This window comes from Micropterus salmoides, unplaced genomic scaffold, assembly GCF_014851395.1.
Source record: "Micropterus salmoides isolate LMB-PRFRI ecotype aquatic unplaced genomic scaffold, ASM1485139v1 Ms_hic_scaffold_19, whole genome shotgun sequence".
In the NCBI taxonomy this organism is placed as follows: domain Eukaryota; kingdom Metazoa; phylum Chordata; class Actinopteri; order Centrarchiformes; family Centrarchidae; genus Micropterus; species Micropterus salmoides.
Genome location: NW_024041039.1, coordinates 9121206 through 9138841, shown reverse-complemented (window position 1 = coordinate 9138841; position 17636 = coordinate 9121206). Strand labels below are relative to the sequence as shown.

The 17636-nt window shown below is 41.4% G+C and overlaps 1 protein-coding gene across 2 annotated transcripts in view; it reads left to right on the top strand.

The window, feature by feature from the left end:
• The window catches only part of nin (ninein (GSK3B interacting protein)), a 30044-nt gene that overhangs the window by 8748 nt on the left and 3660 nt on the right, over positions 1 to 17636 (top strand). The window contains exons 7-27 of one of the 2 annotated variants that reach the window (XM_038728704.1): positions 226 to 372; positions 681 to 848; positions 1049 to 1185; positions 1362 to 1502; positions 1894 to 2068; positions 2172 to 2282; positions 2549 to 2638; positions 2865 to 3000; positions 3147 to 3268; positions 4390 to 5498; positions 8849 to 8947; positions 9038 to 9107; positions 9721 to 9888; positions 9977 to 10093; positions 10388 to 10501; positions 10824 to 10970; positions 11157 to 11336; positions 11448 to 11582; positions 11700 to 11801; positions 13878 to 13970; positions 16316 to 17630. In XM_038728704.1, coding sequence (XP_038584632.1) covers positions 226 to 372; positions 681 to 848; positions 1049 to 1185; positions 1362 to 1502; positions 1894 to 2068; positions 2172 to 2282; positions 2549 to 2638; positions 2865 to 3000; positions 3147 to 3268; positions 4390 to 5498; positions 8849 to 8947; positions 9038 to 9107; positions 9721 to 9888; positions 9977 to 10093; positions 10388 to 10501; positions 10824 to 10970; positions 11157 to 11336; positions 11448 to 11582; positions 11700 to 11801; positions 13878 to 13970; positions 16316 to 16378 — 3624 coding nt within the window. In that variant the 3' untranslated portion in view covers positions 16379 to 17630. Of the gene's footprint in view, positions 1 to 225; positions 373 to 680; positions 849 to 1048; positions 1186 to 1361; positions 1503 to 1893; positions 2069 to 2171; positions 2283 to 2548; positions 2639 to 2864; positions 3001 to 3146; positions 3269 to 4389; positions 5499 to 8848; positions 8948 to 9037; positions 9108 to 9720; positions 9889 to 9976; positions 10094 to 10387; positions 10502 to 10823; positions 10971 to 11156; positions 11337 to 11447; positions 11583 to 11699; positions 11802 to 13877; positions 13971 to 16315; positions 17631 to 17636 lie in introns of those variants that run through there. The other variant, XM_038728703.1, reaches the window with a different exon arrangement.

Genomic DNA, 17636 nt, shown 5'->3' with positions numbered 1-17636 from the left:
TACCTAGTTAATGGTTCATCAAAGCAGCCATACATACATTTAAAACTATTTGCCTTGAGTGCGTTACTGGATGTAAAATGAAATTTAATTTGCGGGCTTAATAACCTTGAAATCTCAGAGGGAATCGAATGATAAATATCACTCACACACATATAAACAGAGTAAAGAAAATACCTGCTCTATTGCAAATGTTGCTAGTTCAACAAAAGCAACTTTATATTTCAGATAAATGTGGATATGCTCCAGAGTCTAACCGGCGATGGAGAGATGAATGTTCAGGAGTTTGTTTCCAGGGTTGTAAACCACAACAAACCGCCCACACCGTCAGCCTCCACGCCCTACAGACAGCTTAAACGACACCACTCCACTCAGGTACGCCATTTGTTTGTTGAGCTTTACAACGTCAGAAGATGTTGGATGATTCCCTTGTTGTTTATTTCATTTTTTTTTTTCTGTTCTTTTAAAGAGTTTTTTTAAATAGTCAAATCTTTCATTTGAAAAAGTTGAAAAACATATTGTTGGTTGCCAAAAACCTTTTTTCTTTCTATTTCCTCTGTAATAGAGTAATTGGAGGCTTGGTTTCAGGTTGCATTTTATCTCCCAAAGTGTATTAAGAGGAAATTTGGAAATTAACTTTCCGTTTTCACAAGAACGCACACGATTTTTTCCCCCCCATGCAGCCCTTTGATGAGGGAGGCCGCAGGATAGCCACTCCTTCTGCCCTGACCAGCAGCATTGGCATGCGTCTCTTCTCCACCCTTGATGATGGTACCGGTTTCACTCCAGTCGAATACATCCTGGATGCCTGGATGGAAGAGGGAATAGAAAACAGCATTGAGATCCTGCAGGTACTACAGAGTAGTCATTGTAATTATGACTGTGGCCATTATTCAAGTATTTACTGTTTCTGCAGTTTAGGAGAAAGTGGTTTGCAAAACTTACACAGACGCATTTATTTTCATTTTCTGCAAATAATGCAAATAAGTAAAGAATTATATTAGCAAAAAATATAGAATCTGTAATCTTTTTGTTTGTTTTTTTCTTGCAGGCTTTGAATTTCAGCCTAGATGGAAAACTGAGTCTTAGTGACCTCACCATGGCACTTGAAAATGAGCTACTCGTTACTAAGAATGGGATTCACCAAGCGGCACTGGCGAGCTTTAGAGCTGAGATCAGATATCTCCTGTGAGTATGAGTCATCACTGTAATGTAGCTCAATCATATCTTAATACTCTTAATTTTGAACCCGTTAGTGTGAAATGAAATGAGAGAAAAACTTTGCAGGCCTGTTTGTTTCTGTTGTCATCTGTCATCAGTAATTATTTGTACAATTATTGGCCCTGTTGATTTTCTCTTGTCAGAGAGCGTGTAGACCGAGAACTCAGGGAAAAAGAGAAAATCCGATCTGACCTTGAAAAAGCAGAAAAACTCAAAACTCAGCTTGCCGCTGAGGTGGATGAGCGTCACTCTGCGATAGAGCACACAAATAACCTCAATCTCAGGTAATTCACCCATCAGATTACACCAGTTGTTCCTTTTGCTGTTCACTCTCTAATTTTATCACAGCAAGAGGCCTCCGTCCACTAATTAATTGATTGTTTACTTAATTGTGTCTCCTTCCCCACATCTTGGCATCATTCTTAAAGTGGATTTTCTGGATTAAAATACTAAGGGATTATATCGGTCAACCTTTTATCTAGTCCATTCATAAAGACTGCAGCTGGTCATTATTAGTTTTATATTCTTTCATAAAATGTGAGTGATCTATTGCCGCTGAATCCAGACTAGTCTTTACATTTTGTACAGGCAGTATTTAAGTGTCCTTTGTCCTGATAATTGACTTTCAGTATGTAGGCGTTACATTCTGTTTTCTCTCTGCCCAAATGTCTACAGGAAGCTTGAAGAGGACCACAAAGAGAAGCTAGCAGCGTTACGATCAGAGCTGATGAAAGAGATGGACCAGATACAGCAGCAGGCCGGCCTGCAGCGTGAGGAACTGGAAGCAGAGGTCGGGAGGATCAGGGAGGATGAGTCTCTTCTCAGAGACCACCTCTCCATCTCTGTGAAGGTACTAAAAATATTTAAAGTGATGCATGTAGTTTATGTATCTTTACTTTAATATGTTTTTGTATTGGTCATTGATCTATGTTATTGCTGTCATACTTTTTTAGGAAAACCGACGTCTTGAAATGGAGTTGCTGGACAATGCTGAAAAACTTGTGGAGGCACAAAGTCAAATTACAAAACTTCAGACAAGTTTGGACAACATTATGAAAGAAAAGGTACAGAGACATTATATTGCTATCCATAAGGGTGTTTTGGCATTTCAGTACTTTCTGACTTTTTCCATTGTTGGGGTTATCGGAACCGGCACATACTTGCACTCATTAATTTTCTTGTGGTGTTTTTCTGCTCTCTTTCTGTTTTATGATTTAATTTTCTGTGTCCTCTCTTCTGCTGAGCCCTTTTTGTGTGTCTTTGTTTTAATTTTATGCTGCAAACAAACTGCTAACTTAAATGTAAATGATTTTATCTTGTTTTCTTTTAGTTTGGAGACCTGGACCCTGGCAGCGCAGAATTCTTCCTCCAAGAGGAACGTATTAAACAACTACGCAGCAGCTACGAAGCCCAGTACAGGGTAATTGCATCTAAATCACAAACAAATTCCACCTTGTTCTGGATTTTTCATTTACATGTCTGTACATGCAGAGAAATGTAAGAAGTGGTGGCAGTGATACTGAGTTTACAGAGTCAATGTGTCAAACTTAAGGTGAAAAAAGATGCAGTGCTGAATGTTGTGAAAGGACAAATTCTTTTTATTCGCTACACACACATGTTTAACTTGTAGTTCTCTCATTTGGTAGGAACTGCAGGATCGTATTGACGAGCTGCAGTCAGAGTTGCAGGAGTTCCACAATCTGGGACGTGTTCATCAGCCCTGCCACAAACCCCTTTCTGAAGAGCTGGAGAGTAAAAGCCCCGGCATGGAGTCTGATCCAGGTAGGCCTAATAATAAATACATACACACATACAGCCACTGCAGAACTCATTACAGAGCACTAACTACATCTCTACTTTTACATGGAAACGAGGAAACCCTCTGAGATTTCACCAGCTTCACAGAGTTCTAACTTGACTTACTGCAGGTATTGGTTCAGAGGAGGTACAGCCGTTCAGCATGAGCCTTGAGGCAGAGATGATGTTGGAGCAGCTGAAGGATCAGCACCTTCAGGAAATGGAAGATTTGCGAATCCAGCTGGAATGCAAGGTGAGTCTAGTAGATGGACTTTTGACATTTCATGTAGTTTACCTGTTAGATTTACACTTGTGTTTTTCATAATACAAACTTCAGCTGGGAAGAGCAGGAAGACGCATCAATTTAATATCAGTACTGTGAACAGAGACAAGCTACTGTTTGGCATTTTGGTTATTGATATGTACTTTAATTGGTCTTGTTGGCTGCATCGCAGTTCTGACCTTCAAACCTGTCTAACTCCTGTCAATGTATATTGTTTGATATTTTGGAAAATACACTTATTTTCATTATCCAGAGTTAGATGTGAAGATCGATACCACTCTGTGTCTGTGTGGTAAATCTGAAGCTATAGCCAACAAATAAGTAGCTTAGAAATAATTAGAGACTGGAAGAAGACTGGAAACATGGGGGGGAAACCGCTAGCTAGGAAACTACTGTTTGGCAGCTTTTGTTACCTTTAAACAGAGACCCCCCCCCCCCTTCCACACTTTACCCTAAGCTAACTGGCTGCAGCTTCACATTTAGCCTATTCAATTTTATTTATATAGTGCCAATCACAACAACAGTTATCTCACAGCACTTTTCATAAAAGAGCAGGTCTAGACCGTACTCTATGATGTTATTTACAGAAGCCCAACAATTCCCACCAAGAGCAAGCACTAGGCAACAGAGGCAAGGAAAAACTTCCTTTTAAGAGGCAGAAACCTCGAGCTGAACCTTGGCTCAGGGTGGGCGGCCATCTGCCTCGACCGGTTGGGGGTGAAGGAGAGAGGGAGGGAGGGAGAGAGAGAGGCAAGAGAGGAACAGAGAGAAAAAGAGAGGGATGGAAGGAGATAGAGGGAAGGGAGGCAGCCTACACAGTATACACACACAGAGGTACAGACAGTAAAGGTGATGTGTTAATGATGATTATAATAATAATAGGACTAGTAACAATAGTTACAATACAATAGCAGAGGGTGTCAAGCAGGAACACGGGGGACGCAGGTGACCCGTAGCCACAGATCCAGACTCCACAGCTCCAGAGCCAGAAACACCTACAGACTAACTCTTATGTAACAAAGGCAACGAGCGTGATTCCTAAAAAGACAAACTGTTAATTTAATTCTATTGCATTCTTTATACCACCACAGATCAGTGAATTTGACAAGATGGTAGCAAAGCAGAGGGTGAGCCATGAGGACCAGAAGGCTGCCTTAACCCTCCAGTACCAGCAGGAGGTCCAGGCTTTGAGGGAGGAGATGGCCAGCATTCAGAACCATGCACAGGAGCTCCAGAGCCAGCTAGAGCAGACGGTGCTGGAGCGAACTCAGGCCGAGGAGAGGGAAAAGCTCGAAAATCTGCAGGAGGAGGAAGTGGGAACTCTGAGACAACAACTGTTAGAGGCCAACACCTACGCTGCAGACCTGGAGGAGCAGCTGAAGACCCTTGAAGCCCTGCAGGCAGAGACAGATGAAAACCTTGTTAATGATATGGAGGAGCTGAGGAAACAACATGCCATTGATATTAGGAAACTGCAGGAGGAGCATTTACAGCTTTTAGAAGCCAGACTGGAAGAGGAGAGAGAGAAACTGCAGGAAGAAAAGGCTGAGTTGGAGAATAGATTGTTAGATGATTGGGAAAGGGAGAAAGATCTGTTGCAACAAAGCCATAAGGAGGACCTGAAGGCCAGACTAGAGGAGTCACGGGTGAGGTTTGAGGAAGAGCGTGATGAGATTTTGCAGAGACTGACAGAAGAGTGGCAGAAAGAGAGGGCTCAGCTGGATGAGCAGAATAACGAGTCTCTGCAGGTGGTGCTGGAGGAAGAGATGTTGAGACTTGTCAGGGAGCAAGAGGAGAAGGAGAGTAAGCTCAGGGAGCAGTGGGAGAGTGAACGAGTCCAGCTTCAGGAGCGTCAGGAGGAGGCTCTGCTCGAGAGGACACTGCAAGAAAGGTTGCAGTCTCAACAGCAGTTTGAGCAGAGGGAGAAAAAGCTGAAGGAAGAGTGGGAGAGAGAGAGACTGCAACTGGTAGAGGATTATGAAGGGATGCTACAGGAGAGGCTGAACGAAGAGAGGGAGAAGTATGAGACTGAGACGGAGGAGGTGGAGAGGAGACTAGAATACTTAATGGCAGAGGAGAGGGTTCGTCTAGAGGAGAGCCACCGAGAGGCCATGAAGGAGCTAACTATAAAGCACGCTGGAGAGAGGGACGCTCTCAGCAGCATGTTGGACAAACTACGAGATGACATCGCTCAGGAGAGGTGAGACATATGACTTTTGAGATTTTGAATTGTATTTGTATCAAAGTAACTTCTTTGCTTTGTGCGGTCAAACGTGGATTATTTACAGGAAGTTTGTTTAGGAAATGCACTTGTTTTCTTGCCACAGATTACAGTGTTAATTTGTGCCTTTATCCCCCGTATTTAAAAGAGATCTCTCTAATATGTCTGTCCTTTTCACTCCACCTTCAAGTATATACTATACTATAAAGACAACTAATTTTCGATGAGGTCGGACAAATACTGTACAAACTAGTTCTGATTGAGTATACCCTGGCCGAAAGTGGTGCTGGTAGTCTGATTTTATAGCCAGTGGGCAGAGCCATGCTTGCTGTTTCCAGTCTTTGTTAAGCTAACAGCTGCTGGCTTTAGCCCTATATTGAAAGGACCGGTATGAGTGATAATAATCTTCTCATATAACTCTCAGTGAGAAAGCAAATAAGCTCATTTCCCAAAATATCAAACAAATCGTTTAAAATCTAATATGCTAAAAAGTTTGTTTTAAGAATCTTTATATTTGTTTTACTATTAAGAGTTCAAAACTGTTTCTGTAACGATCAATAAATAACCATGTACAGGAAAGAAATCGAGATCAGCTTCTCCCAGAGAATCAAGGACGTAGAAGATCGTTTCTCAGGTGATCAAGAATCTGTTGCAGAGCGTTTTCAGGCTGATGTTTTGAAACTTGAACAGCACTACCAAAGTGAGCTGAAGGCCCTCTCTGCAAGTTATGTTGAGCAGAAGCTCCACTGGGAGGCACAGATACAGGAGGCCGTTGAGAACGCTGAGGTACAAAGAAGAATGACGGAGGAAGCCATGGAGCAGGAAAGAGAGAGCCTGAATCAAGAGTGGAAAAAAGAACGAAATGCGCTGGAAAGTCTTCACAAAGCGAAAATGGAAGAACTTGTCATGAAAAACCAGCAACTTCAAAATGAACTAGAGGACTTCATCAGTACGGCTCAGACTAAAGAGATAGAGCTGAGTAAGCAGCTGAATGACCTCCATAACCGGCTTCAGGAAAGCCTGGAAACCAAAGACGAACTCCTTGCTCAGTCTGAGAAGAAAGCGCTTGAGACTGAGCTTCTGCTTAATCAAATAGTGGACGATTTTAAACAGGAGAGGGCAGAACTTCTGAGCAGCCAGTCAGAACTTGAGGCAAAATACAGCGAGATGCTTTCCATTTCGGAGAGGCAGATCACTGAGAGGATTGAACTGTTAACAGAGCGCGATGATTTGAAGATGAAGATTGAGGAGCTGGAGATGCTGCTTAAACAGGCAGCAGTTGACTTTGAACTAGAGAGGAAGGAGCAACAGGAACATGTATCCATGCTTGAGGAAAAGTTAAAAGATAATGTAGAGAATGACAGAGAAGAACTTATAGCCGAAAGAGAGACGCTTACAGTCAGAATTAAAGAGCTAGAAATGGAATTAAATCAGGTTTTGTCCTCTGCAGAAAAGGCAAAAGAAGAAATGGAAGAATCAAATGAAATAAACTCTTGTTTAGTACCTACTGAAATCAGTCTAAATAATATTATTGCCACTTCCTCTTATCAGGAACTAGAGTGTTTGTCACAGTTTCTCATTGAGCAAGACGTTTGTGTAGAGAATAAAACTGAGGCAGCGGAGGGAGCATCAGATGAACAGGAAAAGGTCCCAGCTACCAACAATAATCCAGGAGACAACATGCCAGATGTAAAACCAGATGCCGCTGAAAACAAAGAACATGATGGTTACATTTTTGTTACTGACAATAATGACACCGTTCCAGAAGATCATGAATCGACATCCTGCGATGGCCACAACACACATTCCCCAGATCAAGATGAAAATCAGTCAAATGTTGAATCCAAAAACAAAGCCGTTTCTACAGAGACGCAGTGTGAGGTGGTCTCATCCCTTGAGGCATTTGAAGGTGTAGATGCGAATGAAGACTCAACAGATGGTGAGAATAAAGTCACTCTTGAATCATGTGAGGAGGAGAACAAACCTCAAGACGAACCAGCTTTGATCAACGAAAGCACTTCCCGTGAAGATGAGCCATGTCATGAGACTGTGGTTGGTCCCTCAGTGCTGGAGGAGACCGATGACTCCCAGTTCATCAGAGTGGTGGATGCTGAGGTTTCTTGTTTACCAAATAACTCTCACGGCAGTAAAGAGGAAGACAAACATGTTTCAGACTCGGACTGTGAATATTTAACCGCTAAATTGAAGGATGAATGCTCACATGATTGTCTGGAGACTCTGGATGAAGATGCCAATTGTGAGGACAGGGAGTATTCTCTACTTAAAATACAGGCTTTGTATAACACTGCCACAGAGGAGAACATCCTCCTACACGAGAAGATTGCACTGCTTCAACAGAAGTCAGAAATACTAGAGACTCTTCTGGCTCATAACAGTGAAAAGATGAAAACTGGCCACCAGGTATTGGAGGAAAACTATAGCCTCAAAGTTAAAGTGCTATTTTTAATGGAGCATGTCAAAGAACTGGAGATAAAGGCCTTAGAGGTGACAGATCTTCAGATTAAATATGAAGACTGCATGTGTGAAAATGCCAAACTGAAGGACCACAACAGTGAACTTGAAAAGAGAGTTTGGAGCCTTGAAAGCAGGATGAATATTTTCCATGATTCCCAAGATGAGTGGGTTTCACTGGTGGATGAGATCGTCAGGATGAGAGACGAGAACATGAAGCTCTCAGAGTTAGTCAGTGAAATGGAGAGGCAGGAGGAGATTCTTTCAGCCGTGCACCCAGACGCTGGCCAATCGGAGAGCCTCACAGAGGAGTCTCTCCTGGATCTGACCAGTGAGCTGGAGGTTAAAGTTCAGGCTGTGACTGACCTGGAGGACTGCTGTGAGGAGTTTGAGAAGCAGAACACGGAACTTCGCAGAGCCATCACAGAGCTACAGGACAAGTCGCAGACGTTAAATGAAACAACACAGGCTCATAGGTAACGTGGAGAGAAACTAGGAACCCATCCCTCCATGTCTCCTGTGGCTTCTCATTTCCCATCCCTTTGGTGCTCCTCCTTTTCTTCCCAAGCACAACGTAGCGCTGTTTGTCCTGCCTGTGACTAGGTTCCTAAACCTGCTGTGCGATGCAACGGATCTTGAACACTTGTGCTCCTTTTGATCCTTGTAGATCACCAGTGGAAAAGAGGGGGGAAAAAAATAGTTCAATGATTCTTTTAGTTAATATGTAGCAGGTGTCTTTATTAGTGTTGTCATTTTTACATCATCCCACTGAATAATAACTGAGTATGGTTTTATTATAGCTTGTTAAAATCTAGATTGGAACATTTTTTTTCTAATGTAGTTTTGTCTGTCTATAGGTCTGAGGCCTGTCGTCTTGCTGAAGAAAACCTCGTCCTCAGGCAAAAACTTACTACGTTGAAGGAAGAGGACTTGAAAGAGGCCCAGGAAGAGTTGATGTAAGAAACCTACAGTTTTTCATTTTCAAATCACTACGTCTTTTGTTTTTGTCATGTACGATGACCTTTTCTTCGAATGTCTGATTTTAGACAAACATTGGAGAACTTAAAAAAGGGGAAGATTGCGGCTCAAACGGCAGAGGAGAATTTCAAGAAACAGGTACAGTAGTAAGTTATTAAAACAAGACTCTACAGCCATGTTAGCAGCTCTCTGAGGCTGTCCTTCGCACAGCAGTGCTTTGAGCTTAATGCCGACGTTTTAATGTTTACCATCTTAGTTTAGCGTGTTAGCATGCTAACATTTGCTAACACAAATTTCCTAATTATACTAATAAGAATGTCAGTTTGTTCGTAAACCAAAGCACTGTACAAATTTTAAATTTTGACCTGATGCTGGCACTAGATGAAAAGTCACAGGAGAGTTATCACAATTTATTGGGGACATGACTGTCTGTGCATTATTTCATGACAGTGCGTCTAGTAGTTGTCAAGATATTTCTCTAAAAAAACAAAACTGTCAAACTAATGGTTGTGCTGGAGGAAAAATCAGCGGACCACCAAAGTCATTAGTGTTTGTCCTTTGGGGTATGAATATGTGTATAAAATTTCATGGTGCTCTATCAGTTTTATTGATATTTCATTCTGGAGTCTGGACCAAAGTGGTGCACCAACTGACATGCTGCTAAGCATGGCTAACAAGTCTTTTTTTTTTTTTTTTTATTATTATTTACACAATAATGAGGTAATGAGATGTAATATCTTCTCCTCTGCAGATTTCAGAGCTGCATTTGCAGAACCAGCAACTGGAGGATGAGAATGGGATGCTGTCAAAGAAAAATGCCCAAAATATTGCTGATGTGGAGAATCTACGACAGCAGCTGTCTGAGCTGAGAAAGGAAAATGAGAGGAGGGAGGCGTTACCCGCTGAAGAGAAAAGCAAGGTAAACAGTGTTTCATGACAGACTGAAGTCCTTCATGGTGTCGTGGTGGTCGTAGTGGGTGCTTAATTGGTGGCTATTTTTGTGTTAGCTGGCAGCTTGTGTGTCTTCTCTGGAGGCAGAGCTGAACAAAGCTCTGGAGGACACTGCACAGCTGGAGGAGAGGAATACCGAGCTGTCACAGCAGCTCTCTGGCCTCAGAGAGAAGGTGAGCATCAGGCTGTGGACACTTTAATAGATCTCACATTAACCCCATTAAAGCATGACACAGGCACAAAGTGATAAAGCATTAACACCACATACTATCACCATGAAATGACTCAGTCAGTCAAGGTGAAAACAAGTATCTGTTAAGTACAAAAGAGAGTGCATGAGAAATGTTATCTGTCCTGAAAGCAGATATGATCTTCTGAGATGTTTTGGTGTGATCTAGCTTAAGCAGTCAAGGTGTATATAAAGGATTCGTCAACTACAACTGTATTTGTTGTCTTCTGGTTGTCAGGCGGCCAAAGTCGACTCCATGGAGAGCCAGCTCAGCCACCTCGTAGAGGAGCGAAAGAGTGTGGACAAGGAGACTCTGGGCCTCCGCAACCAGCTAGCCAAAGCTGAAGAGAGGGTAAGAGTCGGCTGTAAACTGCACAATAATCTCTACGTAGATTATATTTTTTCTTTTCAACAGCTGCTGGGGAGAACAAATGGTGTTATGAGGTTGAATGGAAATATATCAAATTTTGGAATTAGTCAAATTTGCCATTGTTCTTTTCTGTCCTTTAGTTGAAATAGAACTAAATTAAAATATGTTAAACTATAACATTCATTGCTGTTTAGTAGGCTCAATTCAAAGTATTTTACAGGATAAATCATAGTAATTAAACTGACTTGTAACCTGATTAGTCCTGGAACAAGTTGGACTTAATGCATTCCTTTCTCCACACTAGGTCAAGACAATGGATGAAACTATCCAGGCTGCAAACCATCAAAGTGCTCGTCTTAAGTCAGACCTCCGTTTTTCGCAGCAAGAGAGGGATTCCCTCAAACATGATGTTGCAGTGCTAAACAAACGACTGCAAAATGTCAATGATAAAGTAAGATCTTTAAAACTGTTTTTCACTTACAGACTAAAAAAAACACTTAAGTGCAACAAACACCGGGGGGGTAAAGATTATTTGTCTTTTTTACAAATGATATTTAAAGATGTTCTGATGTACAGACAAGACAACAGCACAAGTTTTAGTTTTTTTCAGCTTAACTTTTGCATTTGTTCGTCACAGAATCATGTTCTGGAGATGGCCTTGCACTCGAGTGGTCTCCAGAATCAGAGCAAGAAGCTGTACAGAGGCGAAATGTCTCGGCTGATGGAGAAGGATCAGCAACTACTGAGGCAGGAAAACGAGAGGCTTCAGGCAGAAGTGCGCAGCATCAAAGGAGACCTTGTGCAGTCCAGAGAGAAGGTGAGCTGAGGACTACAGCAAACTGTAATGAACTTTAAAAACCAACAGTCATTAGTTTTCCATTTTCCCTCTCTGTCACGTAGCTATAAGCCCTTTATTTTATGTCTGCAGGTCCGTCAGCTTGATGCTACCATCATGTCCCTGAAGCAGCACAAACAACAGAGTCAGTCCTCCCTGGTGAAGGCCCTGGAGCAGGAGAACACCTCTCTGAAGCAGGAACTTGAGGCACAAAAGGAGCTCAACAAAGTATAAACCGCATATATATACCCAGATAACCTTTTGATGCTTTGATTTTTTTTCTAAACATGCTGATTATGTGGTGATTGCTTAAATGCTTATTATATGTCCTTTTTGTGTTTTCAGGGCCACGAAGCAGGACAGGGACTCTCAGAACTAGAGAACCTTAAACAAGAAAATGAGGCGCTCAGGAGCCAAATGGCTCGACTGTCTACACAGCTGCTAGAGGTAGATCATGGAACCAACATTGCTCCTCTTATTTTTGTATTTTTACGATAAACCGTATTGATTTGCACTTTGGTTATTTAAATCGGGTATTTCCTTCTTGCTTATGTTCAGTGTTTTTGGCTGCAACCTGTTGTACTTGTCTTCAACCTATCCAAAGAAGGTTAAAGTCAAGGGCAGCTGGACTTGGTTGAAGATATTAGAAGATGTTTCGTCCCTCATCCGAGAGACTTCTTCAGTTCTGACTGACTAGTAGGGAAATTAAGCTATTTAACCTCAGTGGGGTCGTTTGCCAGGATCGTCCACACCGCTGGTTTGTTAGTGTTCCTGGCTGTTGTAACGACAGTTGTTATGGTCGTTGGAACCAAGGCCTAGCCTGAACGACAATCTTTGGCATCTTCACCTGAGGCCAAGCGGTTACGTTTAAGTTTCCTGGGAAGTGATGAAAGCATTGTAAGTGGTGGCATAGACCCCCTCCTATTAATTGACGGTAAGCAACTGTAAATGGCTTCCTTGACACCTCTTTCAAGCCATCCATCCTCTCTGTCTATGCAAACCTGGTGATCCTCAAACGAGTGTCCTTTATCCTTCAGATGTAAGTAAACTGCAGAGTCTTGACCTGAGGAGTTGGCCCTTCTGTGTTGAGCCATGCGTTTGTGTAGTGGTGTTTAGTTTCCCCAATATACAGGTCTGTGCATTCCTCACTGCATTGGATCGTATACACTAGATTGCTTTTCGTGTGTTTGCTGTCTTTGGGGTGTACCAGTATCTGTCTTAGCGTGTTCTTGGGTTTAAAAAACACAGGGATGTTTGTTGAAAATCCTCCTGAGTTTCTCTGATACTCAAGACACGTATGGAATCACAATGTTGTTGCGTTTGACCTTCTCCACATCCCCCGTAGTGTTGTTCTTCCTGGATCTTGTGGCTGTTTTTCACAAAGTTCCATTTAGGTCCGGATCAGACAGAACGCGTTTTATGCAGTGAAAGGCGCCGTTTTTTAATTGTATTCTATTGTCAGTGAGCGTTCTGCGCTCTGTTTATGCAGCCTGGACACCTCGCGTTTTGGCCGCCTGCTGTGCCTTGCGTTTTCGAAGGAGCGCTCTGAGCGCAGAGTGGAGAAAAAAATAAAAATTAACTCTGTGCAGAAAAGTGCCAGACGTTATTCGCTTTTTTTTTCCCATTGTCCAATCGAATGAATGGAGAGACAGGCCGTCAGTTGTGCTGAAGTTTACAGTTGCTTGGATTGTCCGGACACTGCAACAAACTTTCTGAGGGTCTCCTGTACCCACACAGATCTCCCTTTTCCTGTCTCCTGCGTATTTGTACACCTCTCACCCTCAAACATTGCCAGAGTAGGTCCTCTCTGTTTGTCTATTTTATTAAAGCAGATGTTTTTAGCAACAAAAGACACAGACGTGTGAGTTGTGATCAAGTTTCTGCTAATATGACAGTTATTAGTTATTAATTCGCAGCAAACCAAAGATTACAGATCGCTGGCGCTATAATCCTTGATTAGACTGACAGGACAGCTGATTCAGTGGTTACCTAGCAACATAAGAAAATGCAGCGCGCTGCTCTTTTCTAAATTCAACCAAAAAAAAGCATTGCTGCGCGCCTCGCGTTTTCGAACTTGCAAAGTGCTTTCTGTCTGATCAGGGCCTTAGGGTATCCACAGGCTGTAAGTGCCCCCTTCTGGCTGTTCCTTCTCTATGGCTTGGGTAGAATTGAAAAGTAGGTATTGGTCTGTGTGTGGGGGTTTCCTCTACACTCCAATTTGCAGGCTACTGTCCTCTTCATTGTGTACAGCAATGTCCAGGAGGGCCAAACTGTTGTTGTGGACATCTTTTCGTGTGAACTTGATGTTACTGTCCACAGAGTTTTGCTCCATTTTTCCCTCGACTTTAACCTTCTTTGGATAACTATGACCTGGATGACTGAGAACCTTCACAGACCTCTTGCCTTCAACCTACTTGTTTTTGCCAGGTTTCTCATGGAAGAATTAGTCAAGAGTACAGAATTAAAATATTGACTAAAACAACCTCATACTGTATATATTTCTTATTTTTCTACTTTGTCCAGACATATCAGGCTCACCTCGTTGGACTTCTGCCTCCATCACCTCACAGGATGGCCAGGGGACAGCATCGTGGCGAAGAGCCGGACAACATGCAGGTACAGTACAAACTGAACCTTTCCTTATAGTCTCTGGAAAATATATACATGCCTTTTTATTTAAAAAAAATAAAATAAAAAATCACAAATCAAATAATCACATACAGGATAAACAATTAGGGGCTCCTGATCCTGTTCAAAATATGGCGTTTTCCATCACCAGGACCAGCTCAACTCGCCTCGACTCGGTTTGGCCATGCTCCGTTTTCCATTGCATATAGTACCCAGAGATGGTGCCCCTCAATGTAGCTGGTCGTCATAGCAACACCACACACAGCTGCCGCGGCGTAATGTTCAATGCGATGCACACACCAGCGACCCACACAGCTTTCTTTATTTAAGTTAAAATGTTTCATTACTCAGAATGAAAAGACAGATAAGCGGTGTAAAAACCTTCCAGCTGTGTTTTCCTCAGCCGTTGTTGCTGCAGCGGTCTGTGTGACGGCGGGAGCAGAGGGCTCTTTGAGCGGGCGACTGGCCGGCCTCACACGCTCCTCCCGCGGGTTGGTGCAGGCTTCCCCCGCAGCCACTTGCGGAGCTCCTTAACTCCAAAATATTCTAAATCTACGCAATTGATTTCTCAGGAGGTGATACGGTAACCTGGTAACAGGTACAACATTTCCGCAATGGAAAACCAAACAAAGTCGATCCGAGTTGAGCTGGTACTATTACATTTTTCCTGAGTCTGCTTTGAAATTCAACCTAGAGCAAAAAAGCTGAACAAGCAGTTTAGCACCTGAGTTTGATATTACATTCATCTCCTGCCATTTTACTTTCTCATTTGTCACATTATCTGCCATCTTTTGTCGCAATTATCATAAATCCATCATTAATGGCAATAAAAAGGGAACTAAGAACTACATCTCATGTTGGAAACTTTTGGGATTTAATGGGAGTTAAATATAAATACACCCATTGTATTTCTTTCCCAGTCACTTTGGTGTAGAAAGTGTGCTCACTCGAGTAGATCACTCAATTCAGGTGCTGAAAATGTATTTAACTTTGTATTTATTTGCTTTGTGTATGGAAATTTTCAAAGCAAAGCAATAGAAGAAGAAGATATACTTTATTAATCCCCCAAAGGGAAATTCAGTGTTTACATACATCACTAATTGTTCTGCATCAAAATGAATATAACAACAATACATTGTTTTTAAAAGTGTATAATTTCTCAATACCTGAGCTGAGTGTCATTTAGTCGTGATAATCCTCATTTATTTTTATTTCCCATCACACTTTTGTTTGAAGGCTGGGTTTGCAGTTGTCCTTGTTTTGGTGTTTGTCACAGATCATCCATCACCTGTCTGTCCTCATCTCCTTATGTCATGTGTGTAGTGTTTACTTTCTGGGCTTGATATTTAGCCTGTGGTGCCTGTGTGTTTTTTGAAGTCACTGTCTTTATTTAAGTTTTGGGACTGAAGTAGTTGCAGTGGTGTGATCATCTGGGTGTGGTCCTGGTGGCTGTTTTTCCATTTGTCACCTTCCACAAACCTCCGTCTCTCCCCAACGTGATAGATGTAGTTTATCTGTAAACGGCGTCATCCCACTGTTAGTGCATTTTAATAGCATCTGACCTTTTTGTTGTCATTTTTATCATGACACAGCATGACAATTACTAGTTATCACTAGGGTACCATGAATGTCCTTGAAGGAAACAAGGATCCCATTTAATATGATTGTGTGCACTATACATTTGTTTCATGTGAACTTGGAATGAATGAAAGAGTAGTTATATTTACGTACACATGCATAGTACTCCCAGGAGATGTTAGAATAAATATAGAAACATAACCCAAACAAAATAATACACATTTTTGCACATTTTAATTCAATATTAAATAAATGAAATGTTATTAAATTAACAAATGCAGACAAAATGTTTATATAACTGTTTAGTAATACTTTTTTTCAAAGTCAGCTTATTATGTGATGGGCTGTCCACTTATTCAGACTAATTAGCAACAGCTAATCACATAACTAGCTCTTTGTATATTGTCACAATGCCACTTTTCATCAGTCACTGGGGGGAAATTGTGTTTTTAAAATAACAGGATTTGGAAAAGGGATTTTTAAATAAAAAAATGAATGGTCTGCAATTTACTTAAACTTTTTAGAAGCAATGGAGCTGAGTTTTACACTTTTATTAAATTATTTCACAATTTTATGGTTATATTGTATAATTTGTCTGTTTGTTCACTTGATTATTTATTTATGTAATATTGAACACACAATGGCCTTAAAAACCTGTGTGAATGCCTGTTGCCCTGACCAGGCCTGTGTAGGTTTTTTTAGGAGTAGAGGAGAGGCTAGAGCTGTGGTGAAGTGTTCCTGCCTTTTCTCTCCAGGCGGCGATGCCGGAGCAGCGGGCAGCTCACGCAGACAGCTACCGGCGGATCGGTGGATTGTAACACCAGCGTCTATCCCTGCTCTTCACTTTAGCCTCCTATTTCTTCCAAGACAGCACTTCTCAGTCCTGCTCTTCCTCTGCTATGTCTGGACTGTGGCACACGATGCCGTCCTTTCTGCATCCTTACAGGAGATTGTGAACAAATGTGGTGCCTGATTTGAAAAGGCATGAATGTGTAATTGTATTTCCCTGCTGCTAGGTGGCAAGAAAACACAGAAAAGACTCCTGAGATTTTCCCAATGGGATTTTGATTAAATAATGGCATTACCACTGAAAATGTAACATTTGTCAGACATTCCATATCAAATTTAACATCTACAAAGTTGTTTCTTGACAGAATTTGACTTTTATAAGGACCTTTTTTGTGACTTTTTGTAGTTTAAAGACAGGGAATCTTTTTAAAGCAGGGTGCATTTTCTGGTAATGTTCTGTTATGCACTTGAACCATTTATCATTGTCTGAGACAGGGTGTATATGCATCCTCAGAGGCTAAATCTTGTGTGACAGCTTGCCTTATGATCATCGAGGAGTGTTGAGGCGAGGTTAGTGCCTACCAGCCTTCTGAGCCTTTTCAATCAAGCAAATTCAACCTGTAATTGTCAGGCGATGTTACAGTCTGTCCAGTGAGGGTTTATCAAGATATAAAGTGAAAGTTTCACTGTTTGTCTTTTGTTGTTTATGCCTGTATTTCTTATCTGACACTACACATAGCTGAATGTTTCTTCAAGCTGCGTGTTTATGTTGTGTTTGTGTTCTGGGACTGTGTTTTGCAGTTTCTGCTGCTGCTGCACAACCAAAGTGAATCACCTCTTTCTGGGTTATTTTTCCTAAACAAGAACTGTTCACACACGTCACACAATTGTTAACTTGAATGTTTACCTGGTATTTATTACTGGAAAATCCATGCAAACCAAATTATTTGTCCCCGGTAGTGTGTAATTAATCTATTAATGTTGTATTTGTGTTTTGGTTTTTGAGTAACTTAATGAGTCTCTCTTTTTTTTCTTTTTTTTTTTCTTCTATGTATAGAGTCAAATGTATTTTATGTTTTATTTATTTTGATAGAATCATGGGTTTATTTTATTTATGCATTAAATTATTTTTTTTGTAGAGGTATATGGAATACATGGCATCATTTTTATACCTATTTATATATTTATTTATTTTTTAGTGCATTGTCCTCTCTTTTTAGAAATATACCAAATCATTTTATGCTGAAATCAACATAAAATAAAGCATCTAGGTCATTAGAATGTGGT